General features: G+C 46.0%; 1 protein-coding gene across 1 annotated transcript in view; it reads left to right on the forward strand.

Annotated features, from left to right (window-relative positions):
* The first annotated feature begins 12,993 nt into the window (after window positions 1-12,993).
* The window catches only part of LOC146175598 (ubiquitin-like protein 7), a 28,236-nt gene continuing 20,590 nt past the window's right edge, over window positions 12,994-20,639 (forward strand). The window contains exons 1-6 of the mRNA XM_084581993.1: window positions 12,994-13,410; window positions 16,395-16,496; window positions 17,359-17,444; window positions 18,159-18,240; window positions 19,395-19,452; window positions 19,572-19,737. Coding sequence (XP_084438119.1) covers window positions 13,257-13,410; window positions 16,395-16,496; window positions 17,359-17,444; window positions 18,159-18,240; window positions 19,395-19,452; window positions 19,572-19,737 — 648 coding nt within the window. The 5' untranslated portion in view covers window positions 12,994-13,256. The remainder of the gene's footprint in view (window positions 13,411-16,394; window positions 16,497-17,358; window positions 17,445-18,158; window positions 18,241-19,394; window positions 19,453-19,571; window positions 19,738-20,639) is intronic.

Raw genomic sequence — 20,639 nt, forward strand, 5'->3', positions numbered from 1 at the left:
CACGTTACTGCGACTCCGGGTGTCGCAAGAGGGGAGCGCCAAGGGTCAATGTTTCTGTCCTGGCTAAATTTGCAGCTTACCTAAGTGCACAGTTTTTTTTTTTTTTTTGACGCGACTTGAAATACAGCAAGCGCGCTGGTACCGAGCTGATTCTGAAATCGATTTTTAACCGCGCTCCGAAACAAAAATACAGTTTCTTTCTAAGCCATGCTTGAGATTTTAATACCTTCTTTTTTCGCTTAATTTTTGTTTAAGTTAAGCTGTGCACCTCCGACCGCTTCAAGAAACACAATAGCAAATTACAATGCCACCATTGTCACGTGGCATGAATTAATGAGGACCTTATAAAGTGGGCTACGGTTCCATAGATAAATCAAGACGCCTTTAGTAGGAATTCACTTACTGCCTTACGCACGGTGGCATTCAGAATTTCGTAGATCTCGATTGAAAGTGAAGTCGAGCCAGCCTCTTCATGGTAGCCCACACAATCAAAGCAAGCTAGGTTAAACACGATAATTCAAGCGTTATCAATGGCTCCCTAAGAAATCCTTCAAAATTTCTCCGTGAAGAAGTGCGGAGATATTCCGCCTTTCTGTTCACTTCGCATCATCAGTATTCTCACAGCCGAGGTGCCAAAAAGAATCGAAAGTCGTCACCTTGCCTTGACGGAAAAGATTCGTCATTGAGCTTTCACAGCCAGAGTAAGCACAGCGGGGATCTCGTGCCTGGTCGGATGATCGTCGAGATGTTCTTAGCGATCCGAGCGTTTGCCTTCATTCTTCTTTCATCAGCACACGCGCAGATGACCGGATGACCATTGTGGTCCCACAAAAGGCGGTTTGAGGAAGAGCTGCTTATAACGCGTCACGCTCCTTATTGAAGAAATGGAACAGCACGGTCACATGATTGCGATGTCACATTTTTTCCCTTCTTTGCTTGGGTACGAGGCCAAGGTGACACAGGAATCTTGATTGTTTCCTTCTCGAAGCGATGCTCTCCAGGGAGCCGAATTCGACTGTGCACCTTTCAGGGAGCTCTTGCGAGTAAGGGCTCTCCGGGTCCACCACTCGGGTTTCGGTATGAGCGCGTAGAAGTAAACTTAATCCCCTCGACCCCCGTTGCTATGCTACGGGGCTAATGGGATTTGACAACCGTACACGGATCGCCGACCGGATTTAGACGCCCGCTCAAGCCGCGCGGACATATGTCGCTGACATTCGCTGGGTAAACGGAGTCGGCTGGCCAGATTTGTTATTCGTTTGTCGGAACATTTGAGACGAAAAAACGGGGCCGGGGAGAAATGGGAGACGCCGAACAACATAAGTCGAGCTGCATGTCTATTCTGGACGCGTAGCTTATTGTCGAATGTAGGAGGGGGGAGAGAATAAGGAAAACAAGTGAAGGTTTTTGGAACATGCATTTTATTGTGAGGCAGCTGGGTGACATTGTCAGATATTGTTAAGAACATATCGAGGGGAGTGGTCTAAGCTCTGGCGCGCCGTAAAACATTGCTTACGAAATTTGTCCTGGCCTCGCACTGATTAGTTAAGATCCTCATTGAAAACCAGTGGTGCGATCCGTTAACAATACCAAGTAACAATAAGCGCCCCGATTATGTATGTGGTGATATATTCGTTGTTATAGTGCAATCTTGCATGTGGAAATAATGTGCTCATTATCAACTTCCTGCCCAAAAAATGAATTTGCTGAGGTGTTCCGTGTGATAAAAAAAAAGGAGAAAAGATTGGGTTGCGAAAGACACAGCGCATGAAGTTAATGACGGCCGAAAAAGATCACTGAAAGCAAATCAGCCAGGAAGTGCCAGAAGGCATGAAAACCATCAAAATGGTGGACTGTTAGAGCTGGTTGGTATTATTACATCATATTAATCGCATTTAGCTTAAGAATAGCACAAATGAGCGCCACTGTTCGCTTTTCTTTCTGTTTGTTGTGCCCTTTCTACCATTTGCGGAAAAGCTCCTGCGCATGCGCGACAAAGGCGCAACTAGCGCCCTCTGTGGGCGATTTGGTTTTGGTTGGAAAACATGACGCGCCAGCGCTGCCTAGCTGTGCATTCTCGCGCTGTACAGCGGTGGATGATTTGAGTTGCTTGTCTCGCTTTCGCCGTATGTGTGTGCCCGCGGCTCGGGAAAACTTATCACGCATTTAAAAAAAAGTCGGACACGTGAAAAAAGGCTGTCTCGATATTTCATGACTGGTCCCTGAGCGCGCGTCGTCTGCTAACGAAGCAGTGTGCTCGGTGTCCTCTTCCGCTGCTTCCTTGCGGAGCCGCTTTTGTTCTCCCCCGTTTTTTTTTTTTTTTTTTATGTCGGTGCCATAATCTATTGTTATGAGTTTTGTTTCCTGCTACAGCCACACCATTTACGGAAAAGGGGCCATCTCTGCCTTGAGAAAAGGTAGTGTAGAGCTTTGCTGGAGTGAGTTCTATACCTTACCAAGAACTATCGACTTGCAGAGTACGCCCGTGCAAGAAGAAGCATCCTAGTGCCCTCACAGAAACACTCAACAGCAGCCCTTCTACATGCTGACAGGTTTCGCTGAGCCTTGAATAAGGAGTAAAGATACGCAGCATTGTTCACTATTGCATGCAGTCTAAATAGTCATTTGTCTGGAATGCCTTCTATCTAAGCTAAGCATGTGCCATGCAACAGCGACACTGGTACGTATATATAACGAGGACCACGACGACATACAAGGCGCGAAAGACGAAGAAGTGGGGTCGGTTGGGCACAACCGACCCGTTCATTAGTAGCTGGGCGTTCTTGCTGTATTTGGTGCTTGCTGCCAAATGAACACATATTGGTTTTATAAGAGTTCTTGCATCGACAGATTCGGTGGGAAATGAATTTTATGTACTTGTATAAACATCCACCGTAAATCCAAAAATACAATAGCAAGGTGCGCTATATCTGAACAGCGGGAGCACGGCAGAGTGCAGCCTACGCAGGAAGCGGTCCGTCAGTAAGCGAAGCTCTCGCGTATGAGCGCGAGCGTAGTTGAGAAAATATGAGTCGTTTACAAATCAGTAAAGCCTGGCCTACATCAGAAGCTGCAGGGACGAAGTCAGCAGGAACTCTTGCCCTACGTCAGAAAACCTAGACAAACTTTTGCGCGTGTTACAAAACAGTGCATCCCAAGTCACTGTAACACTCGTCGGCCCATTAGTGCCCATGCAATACACGTTAATTTTGTGTATCAGCATTCTGCACAAGAGAGATACACATCTTTCTAAGCAAAATATCTCACCCCACAACGCAATCGCAGTGAGTTCAAACGATGTGACCCGAATCAACAGCGAACCATGGCATTGTCGCATAAACACTGCGGTCTTCATGGATTGTGCTCACTCTCATCAAAACTGATTAGTGGTATGAAGATTCAAGTTCCTGACATGGCCTTCCTCCTTTAAGCATCGGCCACAATGCGCCTGGCGAACAGTTTAGGACGCAAACTGCACTGGTCATTATTCTGGCTAAAACCCAGAACGTCGGCGCTCTACATCGTTCTCCTTCTATGTCATCCTCTTTATTCAGCATATGCACGTTTTCAGCAAAAGAGCAACGCTAAAACAACGATTTAAGCGCACGCGAAACGCCGAACGCTGCCTTGCGCATGCCAGTTCGAGAAGCTCTTTCCAACCAAAAGTGCCGGCGAAGCTTCCCATTTTGGACGAAAGGTGGCGCTCACTTTTCCGCAAATGGTCGATTGAGATGGACGTGAAACGCCTTCCAGTCTGAGCTTCTGTGAACACTTGTGACCAGCTGTGGTGAGCGAGATGAGAACAAGGTGCGGTCTGGCTGGACACGATAGATTTCTGTTATTCTATTTTTTTTTCTTTTTTACTAAAAGGGACTCTGCTTCTATAGCATTCTTCGAGCTGTTTCTTTTTTCTTTCTTTTTTTTTGTCTAATGTGTTCTTGGCGACGCATTTCTTTTATAAAGGCAGATGCTTGGGCGTCAGTTAGCCTAAGCATCTACTTTTTTTGCATCATGAACTAACAATCTTCATGATTCAGGAAAAAAAAAAAAGAAGTAGCGCAATAATGACAAAGACCGAGATGCGCGGACACGCACAGCTCTATGTGCAAACTCCCCATTTCTCCCCGCCCATCTTTCTTGCTTAATCCATCCAGCACTGCTCGCTTAGTCAGTATATATGGCCACTTAATATAACATATGCTGATTAGCGTCCAGTCTTGAGCCACGCACATGTTACTGACCAATATATCTGCGCCCCGGTATCTTTGCAACGCCGGATTTTCGGGAGAACTGCTGGGTCTCCAGCGCTGTCGCGTTCAAGTTCAACTAGGCATACCTCGTAACTGAAATGCCCTTTAAATGAAACATACTCAAGAGTTAAGTTTGTTTCCGCTTGGAGTTTGGTTTTTTAACCCGTCGTATTAACGACGTCGCTTACGAAGTCCCGGTGTTCACATTTATTTTACGCACTTCGATTCACCGACTCCTTTACCCAGCCGTGCGTCTCACTGGCTGCAGTTATCACGAGTAATAGCGCGAAGTCTCCAGATTCCTGCACAGCAATACCTTTCAACCCATGCTACGACGTCCCATCTCCACCACAAGGCGTGGCGTGGCGATCATACCATTCTATTTATTAAATTTTTGTTTCTACATTACTAACATTATGTCACTTCTCTGCTTTTAAGCCACCAATCTTCCAGTCGTTTTTTGCTAGTTTCCACCGCCGGTTTATTCACCCGGCCACTGGTATCTTTAAATCCCAGAGCTTCAGGAACAGTGACTGCGCCTGCATCAACTTCCGGATGAATACCATTACATTCGAGTATAATATGGTGAATTGTTTCACTGGAGTTACCACATACAGCACATGCGTCACCTTCATTGTTAAATTTCCTTTTTTAGCTACGTGTTCTAAGGCCTTCACTGCCTGTCACCACCTGGCTGCGCCTTCTGCTCAGCGAGGCACCGTTCACGTCACTAGCGAGCATAAATCGGTCGACGGTCTCTTCAGCCGTTGGACGTATTTTGCCGCGTACAAGTCTCCTGCAAACTGTTTCCCTCGCAGCACTTGTGTTTCTGAACGTGTGACTGTCGTCACTATCGTTTCTTTTTCTTCGAGCACTGCGGTACCACCCATCCGTTCACTATGTACCACTCAAGCGCGACATCCTGAACATTCGTTTCAGTATCCCCTTCTTAGCCATTGGACTTCGACCTAATTGATGATTTGCATGTTTATGCAGATATAGTTTGTATGTACATAGTGTTATCACTGCTATCATTTTCACCTATTATTTTCACTGCTATTATTTATTGTCACATATGTTTATTGTAAGTACCTACAGCGCCCATGAGGCATTATTGTAGGGGGGATACAACTACATACAATAACATATGCAAAGAAGATATAGGGAAACTTGTTAGCAAGGTAACACAACACACTGATAGAGCACTAAATGAATTCACAAGTAGTATAAGTGATAACATAAAATACATTAACACAGCGCTGGCAAACGCATGACATCTGGAAGAAATATATCACAACAGCATTTCAACAGCACTTTGGAAGTCAGGTGCACAAACTACATCATTCAGAAGCTTATTCCAGTCCAGAATTGAGTTAGGGAAAAACGAATACTTAATACATTAATGCGGCATTGATAACTCTTAATCTTTTTCATGTTGTCTAGTCTCTGCGAAATGTAATATGGCTGCTTTAGATAAATGTTTTTATTAATACCGGTACAGTCATTGTAAATGCTATACAAAAACTTCAGCCTGCAGATTTTTCTTCGAGTTGCTGAAGTCTTCCACCCAATACGGTCGCGAAGTTCAGAGCTCTTGATACTAAACTTATAATTGTCAGTCACAAACCTTGCAGCGCGTTTCTGTACCCTTTCTAACTTGTCAATGAGGGCACCCGTGAAAGGGTCCCATCCAACACAAGCATATTCTAATACAGGCCTGACATTTGTTAAATATGTTTTTTTTAGTACCTGGGAAGAGCTTTTAAAATTACGCTGGAAAAAGTACAAAAGATGAGAAGCTTTGGCCGTTATGTCGACTTGGGCTGTCCAGTCTAGGGATGCTGTGAGTGTAACTGTTGTAGCCGCGGCGAGCGAAGCAGAGGCAGAGCGACTAAGCAACATGTTTATTCGGCATGCTGGGCCGTACAGATTAAGAGACCCGCACGAGCGATCTGCGCGCTCCCCCTCACGGCGTTGCCATTCACACACGTCACAGCATCACGTGACACTACATACCAATCGCGCACAATGCGATCACATGATACTTCATTCCCTTTTCCCCTAACTGTTTTACACCAGCTCTATGGGGTATAACGATCAGGAAGCTTCCGAGAACGAGCACTGCGCCGAAGAGGTGGCGTGTCCGGAGGTGGCGCATGCTCCCGGAGCGGTGGTGCAGGCAGCGTGGACCTTGCAGGCGAACTGGCGTTCTGTCCCCGCAACGTAGATGCTTGGGCAGGCTGTGGTGCTGAGGAATCCTGTGGCTCAGACGTATCTAAGGAAGGGGTCTTAGTAGACGACTCTTCCGTTACAGAATCAGGCATTGAACTAGGCACAGAAGGATACACAGTTGGCCCGGATTCAACACTTTGAAACGAACACGGACGTAGGTTGTCAGCATGCACAAACCTCTGTTCCTGCCCTATTCTAACATTGTAGGTGGATGCACTGCACCGCTGTTCTATAACGCCTCGCAACCACTTCGATTCCCCAGGACGTAGTCCTTGGACGAGCACATGATCGCCTTCCTCAAATGATCTCCATGACCGCCCTCTCTCGTTAGCCTTCTCTTTCGTCTGGTAGAACCTGTCGTCCATACGTTTTTCCAAGTTCGGTTGGAGAAAGGTCAGGCGTGTGCGCGGCTTCCATGACAGAAACAATTCCGCGGGTGTCAGCCCCGTGGTTGCGGTTGGTGTGTTTTGGTACGTGAACAGAAATTGGTCAACCCGATGTTGCAAGGTTTTATTGATCCCTGTTCTTCTCTCGTCGAGAACCTGTCGCAAAAGGTCCCGCTTAATGGTCTGTACGTACCGCTCTGAGCTTCCATTTGATGCGGGGTGGTACGGTGGCGTCCTGGTATGCCGCACCCCATTCCTGCGGAGAAAGTCTGCGAAATTCTTGGCACAGAACTGTGGACCATTGTCCGTAACTACTTCTTCTGGCAGGCCGTAGGACGCAAAGACACTCCGCAGCTTTTCAATGGTCTTCTCGGTAGAGGTGGATGGCATGACGAACACTTCTGTCCACTTGGAATGCACATCCACTAGGACTAGGAGCCACTGGTTATCGGTGAAAGCAAAGTCCAGATGGATTCTTTGCCATCTGCGAGTTGGCCAACCCCAAGTTATTAGTGGAATACGTGGCGGAGCATTTTGTGTTAACTGACACGTGTCACAGCTTTTCACAATCTGCTCAATGTCCTCCGTGAGCTGAGGCCACCACACAAAGCTACGGGCGAGCATTTTCATGCGCGTCATCCCGGGGTGTCCTTCGTGCAAAAGATGCAACACCTGTTTGCGCAACCCACGAGGTATAATCACTCGATTTCCCCATGTAACACACTGCTGATCTACAGATAGCTCATATCGACGAATTAAATAAGGCATTAACTCATCATCTTTAACATGCGGCGGCCAACCACTCATAGTATAACACAGCACTTTCGACAATACTCTGTCAGTTCGAGTGCACTTCCGAATTTCAACAGCAGACAATGGTACTTCATCAACAACTGAAAAGAAATGTGCATAATCCGAGACATCATTGCGATTTGCAAGTGGTAACCTTGAAAAACCGTCAGCATTTCCAACCTCTCGACCTTTGCGGTAAACCCAACGATAATCGTACGCTGCAAGCAGTAAAGCCCAGCGCTGCATGCGGGCTGCTGTCATCACTGGTACGGGCTTACCATGAGCGAGCAAGCCTACCAATGGCTGATGGTCGGAGTAAATCTCAAAGCGATGCCCGAACAGATATTTGTGGAACTTTTTCAGCCCAAAAACAACAGCCAAGGCTTCTTTTTCGATGTGGGCATACCCCTGCTCTGCTTTACTTAACGTTCTGGAAGCATAGGCAATTGGCCTTTCGTCGCTTCCAATCTTATGAAAAAGAATGGCTCCTACGCCGTAAGCCGAAGCGTCGCACACTAGTCCTATCGGCTTTTTCTGGTGGTAGTATGTCAGCACATTGCTTTGTGTCAACTAGCTCTTACTTTCTTGAAACGCTTGCTCAGCTTCCTGTGACCACTGAAATCCCTTTTCTTTTTTTAGAGCATTATACAGAGGCTTAAGCTTAGCTGACATGTTCGGTACAAACTTCCCGTAGAAGTTAATCAAGCCCAGGTAAGCTCGCAACTGTGCCGCATCTTTTGGACTTGGTGCCTCTTTTATCGCTTTCACCTTTTCATCTGATGGCCGAACGCCCTTGTCGTCCAGAATGTGGCCTAGGTAAGAGACAGATGTCTGAAAGAATTTACACTTTTCCTTTTTCAATCGCATGCCTCTTTCTAGAAAACGTGCCAACACCCTTTCCACTCGATGAAAACATTCGTCAAATGTTGAACCTGCGATAAGCACATCATCCAAGTAGCAGCTTACCCGCTCAAGCCCTTTTAACACATCATCCATGACAGACTGAAAAATAGCAGGTGCACTTGTGATGCCATAGGGCAAGCGCGTGTACTTGAAAAGCCCCAGGTGTGTATTGACAACCACCATTGATTGTGCCTCCGGATGCAGTTCCAGCTGTTGGTACGCTGTCGACAAATCAAGCACTGTGAAATACTTGCATCCTGACAACTTTGCAAACAAATCTTCCATCACGGGAAGTGGATAATGGTCAGTTCGCAGGCACGGATTCAATGTAACCTTGAAGTCCCCACACACTCTGACTTTGTTGTTCGCCTTAGGCACAACAACTAGGGGCGTCGCCCAGTCGCTTTTCTGTACAGGGACTAACACTCCCCTGTTCACAAGAGACTGCAATTCAAGTGACACGGTTTCCCTCAAAGAAAATGGCACCTGTCGAGCTTTGCAAAATACGGGGTTGCTCCCCTCCTTCAAAACCAGCCTGACTGGACTACCTTTGATCAGCCCCAGAGTGGGCTCGAACACCTTTGCGTACCTCTCAAGTAGCGCCGCAACTTTGTCTAAACACACGCCATGCACACTTGACCAGTCTAGCTTAAGAGCCTCCAGCCAGTCACGCCCTAGCAACGCAATGTCGCTATTGTCGGTTTTAACGACAATGAGCGGAAGTTGCTTGCACTGACCATTATGTTCGACTGGAACCGTCAACTTCCCTGTAACTGTTAGCGGCGACCCACCGTATGTCCTCAGCTTTATGTGGCAAGGCTCTTTAGGTAGACTGGGCCACAATTTCCTGTATAGCGTTTCTGGCACAATGGAAACAGACGCGCCCGTGTCTATTTGCATGTTAACATCCTTCTTTCTTGGCTACCTTGAGACAGATTTCATAATGCCCTGGGCGTTCTGCACAAGAATAGACACTGTACAACAACACTTGGTCACAATCCGCGTCCTCCACAGCTACCGAATTAGCCGCGTCTCTAGACTTGAACTTGCACATTTTCGCCAAGTGTCCGTAACGCTTGCATGCACGACAACGATACTTGCGAAATTTGCAGTTCGATGCTTCGTGCGCTGAGCCACACCGAAAACAGACCGGCGATTCAGACACTCGGTCCCTTGATAGTCCTGCACCGGTTGAACGCTGCTGCTGGCGTTTCCCACCGCCTGGCTTATGACGTACGGCGTCGACTGTACCTTGTGTCCCGGTCGGTTGAAATTCCCGACTTTCCTTCCGCGCTAGCTCGATGCTTTTCGCAACGTCGCAGGCGTCCGAAAACGTCAACTTGCTTCTCTTCAGCAACTCTGCTTGCGTTGCGCTGTCGCAGAGGCCCACTACAAAGCGGTCTCGAAGAGCCTCATCGAGGAATTCCCCGAATTCGCATGAAGCTGCCAAACGCCTCAACTCCACTGCATATGCTGCTATGGACTCTCCCTGATGCTGGTACCGCCGATTAAACTTGAATCGTTCTGCGATGACCATGGGCTTTGGGGTTAAATGACTTCCCAGCACTTCTACGAGTTCCGCATAAGTCTTGTCCTCTGGCGTTTTAGGCTCTAGCAAAGTCTTCAGCGTCTTGTAAGCCCTCTTGCCTATTGCCGTAATAAACATCGAGACCTTGAGGTCGTCGCTCACCTGGGAGGCCTTCAGGAAGTGCTCGAACCTTTCCACGTAGGACCCAAAATCCTCGTCTCCGTCCTCGACGAACTGGTCGAAACTTCCAAGCGTTGCCATCCCTGTGCCTCGCCCAAACGCTCTCCACGAACGCCGGTGCTTCCACGCCCGCCGCGATGAGTTTCACGCAGTACAGCAGGATCACGAACGCCGCGATGCGTTTTACGTAGTCCAGCAGGATCACGAACGCCGCGATGCGTTTTACGTAGTCCAGCGGGATCCCATCCTCGTCGCCAGTTATGTTGTAGCCACGGCGAGCGAAGCAGAGGCAGAGCGACTAAGCAACATGTTTATTCGGCATGCTGGGCCGTACAGATTAAGAGACCCGCACGAGCGATCTGCGCGCTCACTTCTTAACAAGTCCACGCTCCCCCTCACGGCGTTGCCATTCACACACGTCACAGCATCACGTGACACTACATACCAATCGCGCACAATGCGATCACATGATACTTCAGTAACACCAAGATATTTAACCTTATCAATAGTTTTAATAGTATCGTGGTTTAAAAGGTACAAACCAAGAATTTTCTTTTTTTTTTGTAAACTGAAAACACATGAAAACACTTTGATACATTCAATGCCCCACTTCAAGTACCAGTCACAGACTTTGTCAAGGTCAGCCTGTAATACGTACAGGTCATCAAGGCACGTGACAGGGGAATACAAAACGCAATCATCAGCATACAGTCTGACAGTGGATCTAAGGCCGATAGGTATATCATTGATGAATATGAGGAACAGTAATGGTCCGAGCACAGAACCTTGTGGCACTCCAGATAAAACATCCACAGGTGATGAAGACGCACCATTGATTACAACCTGCTGCTGGCGTGCACTTAAATAATCCTGCAGTCAACCGAACAGGTAGTCAGGAAGGCCAAGGCAAGATATTTTTTTTGCAGAAGAAAGTGGTGCGGCACAACATCAAAAGCCTTTTTAAAAGCTAGAAATATGGCGTCTATCTGAAAACAGTTACTAATACCAGATGCAATGTCATGAATAAACTCAGTTAGCTGCGTTGCACATGATAACCCTGATCGAAAACCATTCTGCGCTGATGTGAAAAGATGATGTTGCTAGATTCTTAGTAACTGCAGTCTACCAAATTGCCCAAGTGAACATTCTGATTAAGATTTCGCCAAGAGCCCCATAACCCGGCCGTTAGGGTATACTTAGGGTATACCATTCCAGGCGGTACAAACCCTGGCCTCTCTGTTGGTACTCTGTTGGTAGACAACACAGCACCAATATTGCGTCAATAGTTTGTCCTACCTGGGATACAGACTGATTCAATTGGCTATATACGCAGTGCACGCGTGTTGAATTCCTGCTTAACTAGAGGGTGACCAGCAAAAAGCTCTCACGAATATACTTTCCCCACACTGTTACACTAGGTTATTTCTGGTCACGTTACGTTAGAATCGCAGGCAAAGAGGTGGTGCATCACCTCGCCGGCAAACATCTGCATCGGTCGCCTGGAATTCCCTGGTCTTAGCCATCCAAGCAAGACAATCTAATGAACGTTTTTGAAATGAACTTTAGAGAAACTCTTCGTACACTTCCTGTTCCGTACAAATCTCTCACCACCACGTAGCTACTCATTCTTCGACATATACTCCTGAATACAGTCATCATTCCTTCCTGCTAATTTCTACACCGTGTCAACGTGACCGTATCAGACACTAACCCGCATGCCCAAATTGTCCCGAACACTGTGATAATTTATAGCATTTTAATTTATAACATTTTTTTTTCCTGCCCCGTTGCCATTCAGTCCCCTTCTCTTCCTTATCTCACTTACCAACGCGGCGGGCTTGGCAAACATTAGACCAGCTTGGGGGCCATTTGGCTTTGGCGACCCTAGCCAAGGCAATGGCTTGGCGGCAGCCTCGTACTCGACGCTTAAGAGCGTATAGCTACCAGAATTTGATCGCATTTTTCGTCTTGGTAATGATATGTAAGATATTAGTGTGCATGGATCACCACATGGTATTGAACTTATCGCTCTCTTTTCCACAGCTTTCGATGTGTACCGAGCCCTAAAATAATTGCTACGAAGCAGTGAATGTGTTATAGCGTAAAAAGTGGCTGGACAGTGTTCTGCGGTGCGGCAAATTTAGAGCGATATGTCTTTCAGTTTGGTTTAACGTTAAGTAGGCCACTCAATATCGCTTTGATCAATTAATTTAATAATGTCTTCCTCCTTCATCACATACCCCTCAGATGCCCTGAGGCAACAAATATATGGTTTAAAAAAATTACCCCAATGACTTTGAAATTTGACCTTTGACCTTGAGCCTGGTATGACGCTCCGAGAATTTTGAAGAGTTAAACCTCAATGATATTTATTGCTTCGATTTTATGAAAGAACCACATTAACCATGTCTTGTGACAGATGGCATGCTCTACAATTCGAAGACCGTTCAAATCTCCCGCAATATCCATAAAAGAGCGCCCAAGGAACGCCGATGTAGCCAATGATTCAAACACTATTGAATGTGTCTCACTTATGTCGCACGTTTTAAGCCCTCCCAAAAAACTAAATAGTTTTTTTTCTTCACTACAGTAGCCTCAGACCGTGTTTTTAGCATTGTTATAACCACGGTGGTTATAACCACGACCGGCTTGTGCTGCCACCTCATCGGCTTCGCGTTTGAGTAGCTTGGCAGAAAGAGCAGAAAAATAGGGTGCAGGTGTCGCCAGTGTTGTGGCCAGCGAGCCCCAGCGTGTGTTGTGTTTTGGTTGCGCGCTCCCCACTCATACGTGCATCAACTCGTTGATTGTGGACAGATTTCGGCCCTGATTTCGCTAGCCTTCGGTAGTGGAGACATGTCTTTCGTCACACCGCGTCGTTTGTCGGCCTGATCAGCCGAGGCATCTGCGTTGTTAGACGGGCCGACGTCGTCGTCTCCGCGTTTTATTTCGGGTGTGCGCTGCCGAACAAACGGCCGGCCTCTCAACATGGCAGAGGAGTGCTCTATCTACGTTTCGCTGGTGCCAGAGAATCCCTGCAAGTTTGAGCGACACAAGCTGTCGAGTGTGAAGCTCGACGATAAGGTGTCGGCTCTGCACTCAAAAGTGGCCGAATTGTTCGGCAAAGACATCGGCGATCTGGGTAAGTGGTGCCCCTAGTCAGGGCCTCGTGCGGCAACAACGGCGGCGCAGTTCGATCTTTTTTTTCTTTTCTTTTTCCCTCTCACAAACCTCGTTTGTTTTTACGTGCTCTTTTCGCACCTCTGTCGCTCCTAATGATGTGCCCATGAATTGCGCACATCAGCTGTTGCCTTCGTTTTCTGCTTTTGTTCGCGCTCTGGCGCTGCTGCATAGTGTCCGTGAAAATGCAAAAAATGCGGAAGTCTCGTTTCGCAGCGTGACGACATTGTTTAGTTTCAGTCACCTTGAACTTGAACTTTCGAGCGATGACATTGAGACACTCTCGCAGCATTTTCACCTAGCGACTTTTGCTGACATCTGGAGCGGTCTGTGAAGGCTCGTTTTCCTGAGTTTCTATAGGCGATACCACACCACGGGAACGTGGATTGAAATTTCTGTTACAGCTCTCTGTCTTGAATTGCATGAAATATTTCAAATACCCGTTGCGTTATGCATTTGATTGAATGACCGCGATGTTTTCGATACATGAGGCAAACAGCATTTTTCTTTTTCTTTTTTTTTTTTTTTTCACGCTGGCGATCTTAGCGGTTCAATTTTGGTTATCACTAACATACCATATTTTTGGAGCATTTTTTTTTTTTTTTTTTAGTGTTAGTCGTAGATTTGGAACAGGTAAGTTCATTTCTTAATGCACACTGCGATTTATTTGTATGACAGTTCATTTCCGACGCCTGGATGATGCAGCACTAAAACTGGAGTAGGGACGTGAACAGTGGCGTAGCCAGAAATAATTTTCGGAGGCTGTTACACACCACCGGCCAAATCCCCCCTCCCCCTCTCCAGAAAACAAAAACACGAAATGAGGGGGAGGGAGAAAGGATGCAGCGCTCAGAAAGTTTCGATTTTGGGGGGCGGGGCGGGGCGGGGCGGTTCTTGGCTGTGCCCTGGACGGGAAGTGAACCTGCCTTCTGTGACATGTTTTGCCACATAATTTCTTCTGGGACATTAGTAATATGTACTGCATGTACTGTGACTCAATTAACTATATTTTACTGGCTATAGTTAGTGCCCTCTTAGTATTCATGTTTAGCATATGGACACTGCATCTTATTCCATGGGTTTGAAACTGCACTGCTCCTTTCTGGCCTGAAAGCACTCAGCTCACTGGCAGTCCTTTCATCAGTGCTTTTTGTGTAGCTACAATTTTAGCGCTGTGTTTGTGTCCCGAGAATTCGAATTTTATGGCCATGTATATATTCGCAGAGTGCAGAAGGCATGCTCGTATCGTCAAGACTTGATTCTTAAAAGATGAGTCGTCATTTTGTGGTGCAGGTGAAGGAATGTATACCATTCAGTGAGGGAGAGCTGAGTAGTCTGCATATGAAAATAGCAGTGGGGATTATTTGTGGTAGGACTTTGAAGGATTTGCTGTGGTCATTACGTAGTTGTCTGCTCACCGCCTCTTCAGAAGCACTCAAGTTATAAAATTTACTGGCATCTCTCCAAAACTAAAGCAAGCAAACGTTTGTCAACAATATTCTTCCTTGCAATATATCCATCACTGTGCATAATTACCTGAAACGCACTGGGAACGCCAGCATAAAATGAGTCTAGATCGCTACGCAAGACAAAATGAGCAAGAGTTGGGATCAGAGCGCTACTTTACTCACTAGTAAAATTATTCAATAAGAAGACTTTGTTAATTTTGTTACGTGCTGTCAAGGGTCCCATTTTTCTTCCTTCTACTAGGGACATAGTTCAAAAGGTTGCCTTTCAAGGATGTCAAATGCCCACGCTCCACTACAATCAAATCAAAAAGAAAATAAATGTGTTGTGCATTTCATAACCCTCCAGGTACTTTTCGCATGAATATTGTTAGTTTTTAGGCAATTTTATTGATCACACCTCAAAAAATGTTTGAGAAGTAGCAGCATTCTGTGAATGATAATGTGAGATACCTTGAAGCAGGTTTTTATAATGGCATATGAATAACAATCTGGAAAACAAAAGTGCACCAGAAAACAGGAAAATAGGGCCTCAATAATGTCATCAAATGCAGCGTGGCCAATTATGGCTCGCAGTTTTATGGCATTATGGCTGAGCTTTGACCACTGTGATAGAAAAGATGTGGTTCTTGCTCATTTGTGAAGTTCCCACCTAAAATGATAGCCTTTTATGCCAATAGTGTCAAGTCTGGTACTCGTCTGTACTGAAGGCAATAAGTTGCTGAGCAGTTTAACTAATCATTTCACTTTTCGGTTTATTCACACCAATCACTTTATTTATTCCCACCAATCTTTTACTTTTTTTTTAAATATTGTGCAAAGGGTGCAAGCCAGAATGTTATATTTGAAGCACTGACGGTAAACCTAGTAGCTGTATTCACAAAACCCGTGAAAAAAGAAAACTCAGCCTTTGCATTGCTTGATGTGATGTGTTGTTCATAAGGCACAATTAATTTTTGATGCTCACAGTGTTTCACTGGATATGTGACATCCATAAGGTTTTAGTGTGAAGGCTCAATTCACTCGGTAATTTGAAAAACCGGAAGGTATGCAGGAAGCCTTGTCCTTTGACCTCACCATTAAAAGAAAGAGTTGCAGCAGGTTTAAATTCTGGAATTTCTCATAGGAAGTGAGTTCGGAACCTCATGGCTATCGCCGCAGTCGATCACCAACTGCTACTCTCTCACGCTGTGCATTGTATGTCCTCGCCTTCATCAACTTCCATCTGTGTGCAATGAATCCAAACACACTGATATTGCATTGCCCTTACATTAAGCGGTCCCAAAATTTTATAGTGCCCTACTGCTGAAGTCATCATAGTCATTGATTTCGCTGATCTTTACCTGTAACCTGATCTTGAAACCCTAGCCTTGAATCGAAAGTGCACCTAGGCGTTCGCATTTGGCCAACTTAGCTAAATTGGCTGCAGTTTCTTGCCTGCTAAACCTTTTCTGCATCTTCTGTTCCTTGTTTCTTGCAGAGCTAGTTTTCCTGGGCAAAATACTGAAGCAGGATGACACCCTGGAGGCTTGTGGGATCAAAAATGGCATGACAGTGTTTGCCTATCCTCACTATGAGATTGGTCAGTGTGCTGCTTAATCTGTTTTGATTGCATTGTTGGTAACCCAGAGGAGAAGTCTTTTTTTGTTAATGCATCTGTTACCTGAGTGTGTGTGTGGTAGCCTTTCTTTTTTCCTTTCTCTTCATTATCAGTCATAATTGAGTTCTGGCTATTGATTTTTTTAAAATTCTGTACCAGTATAACCTAGTCCTATCAGTCATTGTCTTTCCTATTACCACCTGAACAAATGAGCTGTTTATTATGTAAAAATTGTATTGTTAAAAATCGTATGGAAAGGAATATGAGCAGAGGGCAGATGTAAAAATTTGTTGGAGTTTTTTTGCTTCCTCTTGGCAATTGCTTTGAAATGCTTATACTTTGAATAGCTGTAGATGTAATATTTATGTTTGCAAGTATTTGCTTTGCGTGGCTGCATACCAGCAAATGACTGAGTTTTATGTCGATGGTCCTGGATTTGAGCCCCCAAACCAGGATAGGTTTTTTTCGCAACTGTGGGGCTTCGGCGAAGGCTGTATGGTTTTTCTTTGCAGCTGTATTTCAGTGCTCAGGCAGATGGTAATGAGTAATTGGTGTTTGTCTTTCACAGTCATTGAGCTTCATTGCATTTCCTCAGGGTGCGTTGTATACAAGCAAGCTCCTTTTGATTTATCTCTTGCTCGTCTTTCTGTACTCTAGTCTGTCCCATGTGCAACACAAGGTATTCAACAGTACACATTTTTGTTGCGGTGACCTTATGTGGCTGTGACAGCATCGGCCTCTGCAAATTGTATGATTTTTATTTCCAATGTTTATCTATATATGTACACATGTGCATACATTTTTGCAAGATATGATGACTCTGTTGTTTGTTTCTAAATTTCAGAGAAGCCCAGCTGCACGCTTGACATGCAGGACATCCCAATGATAGCATTTGGCACAGCTCTAGTGAATCCAGCTTTTCGAACTGTGGTGCGTTCTCTGTCACTCTTTTCTAAGTTGAAAGAATGAAACAAACCTGTTTCACTGCATGGGTGTGTGTATGATTGCAAAGTGCATTCTATAGATCTTTTCATCGTGTGAGGAGTAAGTCAAAATACCTCCTCTCTGGGCTGTTGCAAACTGGTTCCGCTTCTGCTTCCACCGTACTGACGTCAGGCGCACAACAGCCCAGCAGGAATTTGGAGACGCCCAGGGGCCCTCGTTGCAAAGGTTTATAGGTTAGGTTAGCATCTCCTAACTCTCTGCGAAGAAAAATTGCAGCGTTATATCTAGAATCGGTGGTTGTATTGCTATTGTGCTCCATACACCTGACCTTTCTTTGGCTCCAGCACCTCAAGTGTGCCAATTCCTCGCTTTAAATGTAAAGCATTTTGTGTTGTGCCTAGGATCAACCTTAAGTTTGAACTTCCATGTGTGCTATGAGAAATTGCAAACAATATACCAAGCTGCTTGCAAAACGGTGAAAGATGTCTGTCATATTTTTTTTTTTTTTCACTTCTCCACTCTTTCATTTGTAGTGTTGTGTTGTGAACCATCATGTGCTACATATGCGCACATGGTGTGCTACATTAATGGCTTTCTAAGTTGCAGCACTTTTAGAGCATTCAATAAACTGCGTTTTTTGTTTTAACTCAAACATACTTCAGCATCTCGGTTTTCTGCCCCAATTTCTTTCTGCTACAGCTGCAAAGCCTGAAAGATCCAGATGTCCTAGAAAATGTGAAGGCAGCAAATCCTGCTCTGGCTGATGATCCGGTTGCTGTTGGTAATAATTTTTAATTTCTAAAATTTTGTTGCGTGTTACTTTTGGTACGTATGATGTGACTAGATGTATGCATATTGTGGAGTAGTGTTTATGGTGGCATGTAGTAACTCAATCACTAATATATCGAACTTGAAAAAGACTGCAAAATAGTTCGATGCATCGATAACTTGATCTATACAAAAACATGCCTCAAATTCCAGAAGTGTGAATATGATCCACCCACACTAGTGGTGTCCTTTCTGCACCGACGTGTTGGCCACTGGCATAACTGGCAGCCCACTGCCCACTGTGGTGCAGTGACGTGTGAAGCATAAGCACTTGCTCATGCCGGGTGTCGAAAAAGAAGGGGCACTGGGCACACCCTCATTTGCCACTCTGGGCACGAGCGCGTGCATCAAATATTTCGCAGGGACAGATGGGAGTGTCAGAGCTCTCGCTGCTTTTGTCTCGTTCCGCATGGCACTAGTCGCAGCAAAGCCCTTCCTCCTCTTTTGTCATGGCGGCGATGGTGTTCTGCGCAGTCACGTTGTCTTGACTCGCTAGCGGCTAGCGCTGCCTCCGGTGACCCCCACCCCTCCTTCCTTTCCTCGTGTTCTCTGGTTCTCTGGTTGCTGCACCCGCTCATGCCCCCATCGTTTGCCGCTGAGTGTACCCCCCCTCTTCCTCTTCCTGCGAGGCTCCGGTTGCTGAAGCGCCGGCTCGAACTGGGGGGATGAAAGTGGGGCGGAGCTGAGCTGGTTACAAGGCCAACGCAGCCGACGGCGCGAAACCCAGGAACGGGTGCCAAAGAGCTGCGCTCTAAAATATGAAATATGGGTGTGACTGTCAATGGTTGGTTTCGCAAGTAAAATGTGCTTTATGTATGAATGACTTGCTTATTGGCGATAATTAGTCCCAAATATATGGCAGATGGTTAACTATCCTTCAGGTCACTAAATGGTGCAACTGGCCAGCTAGCTTCAAGCAAGAGAGGGGAGAAATGGGCTTGGGTTGCTTCACATGTCTATGACTGTGTTGCAGCGTGCTGTACATGGAACTTCTCCAAAATATGCATGCTGAAAGATGTGGATTTAGATCCTTTGCGGTGCATGGACTGAAGCCCTTGCTGACTAAATTCTGTTTGTAACCCTCGTTTTGTTTTTTCCCAAATTCAGGCATTCTTCAGGACCCTGAACTCATGACGCTGCTTGCTAACCCGAACTTTCTGCGAAAGTAAGTCATGTAGGGTTGTTTGCTGGAAATATGTGTCCTAATGCCTTTATTACTTGGGTAGTTTGCTTGGGTTGGGTGCTTTTGAGGAATAAGGCTTCTGTCCTGTTTCCGCTGTGCAGGATGGCAGAGAGCCACCCAGCCCTTGTGGAGGCTGCCGTGCAGATTGCCGTGTCATTCCACGAAGAAGGTGCCGCCTCGGGGCGTTCCACGTCTCCGCCTCCTGAGGTCTCCTACTCTCTGGAGGCCCTCAGCGACGACGAAGACATGGAAGGTCAGCTCGATCAGGTGGGATGCCAGAATGGCTTTGAATACAAGAAGCCCAGAGGCAAATTCTTGAAAAACAAATTTAATGAATTCGAGGTGAAGCTCGTAGTGAAGCTGAAGTATCGTAGCAGTCCTGAAGACGAAGTTGAAGAGAGGAGCAGAGAAAAAGGACAGCATTGGGCTGAACTCTCATGCTGGACGCGCTGCTGCTGACCAGCTGGGCTCTCTGCCTTCTTTATCGGTTCAGCACTACAGCAGTAAACCCCGATTCGTAACAATATCTATCCTAATGCATAGCTGCCAGAGTTGCATCAGCAAAGCTTTAAAATTGAGACTTCAAGCCTGTGTGTGGCTTGCAAAGGTTGAAAGTGTGCTCAGGGAAACTCCATCTCAGCGAAAATTGTTTGGTTGGGTTTTTAGACCCGATGTAGTTGGAATTTGTATTTACCATTGAGGAAGTTGAGGTTAAATATCTTCCTGTCAATAGGTGCACACTGATGACATCTGCACCGAAAAGGGCATTTTGAAAAAAATGACAATGTTGCGTAACCTCTGGGATTTACACCAAGAAATCGATGTTGATGCACCCAGTTTACTTGTGAAATTGACCAGTGATAGCAATGCCCTCATTTAGTAAAGTTTGATATGGTTTTGTTTTAGGTAAGTGTGATTTCGATGGTGGGTGGTGGTGGTGACTATGGTTTATTTTTGGGGAGAGGGTACTGGTCACGTCTTATGTTGGCCATCTTTGTGGCATCACTCTTGGTGACCAGGGGGATGGGGAAGTTGGGTTTAGGGGAAGGTTGGGGAGGGGAAGGTTGCTGACGCCGCCTATGTCGCCGCCATTTCCGCACGAAGCACTATAGGCCCATGCAGGCCTACAGAACAGAGCTGAGGCCAGACTCCTCCAGATAAATCAGGAG

This window comes from Amblyomma maculatum, chromosome 10, assembly GCF_055883805.1.
Source record: "Amblyomma maculatum isolate TAMU_Amacu chromosome 10, ASM5588380v1, whole genome shotgun sequence".
NCBI lineage: Eukaryota > Metazoa > Arthropoda > Arachnida > Ixodida > Ixodidae > Amblyomma > Amblyomma maculatum.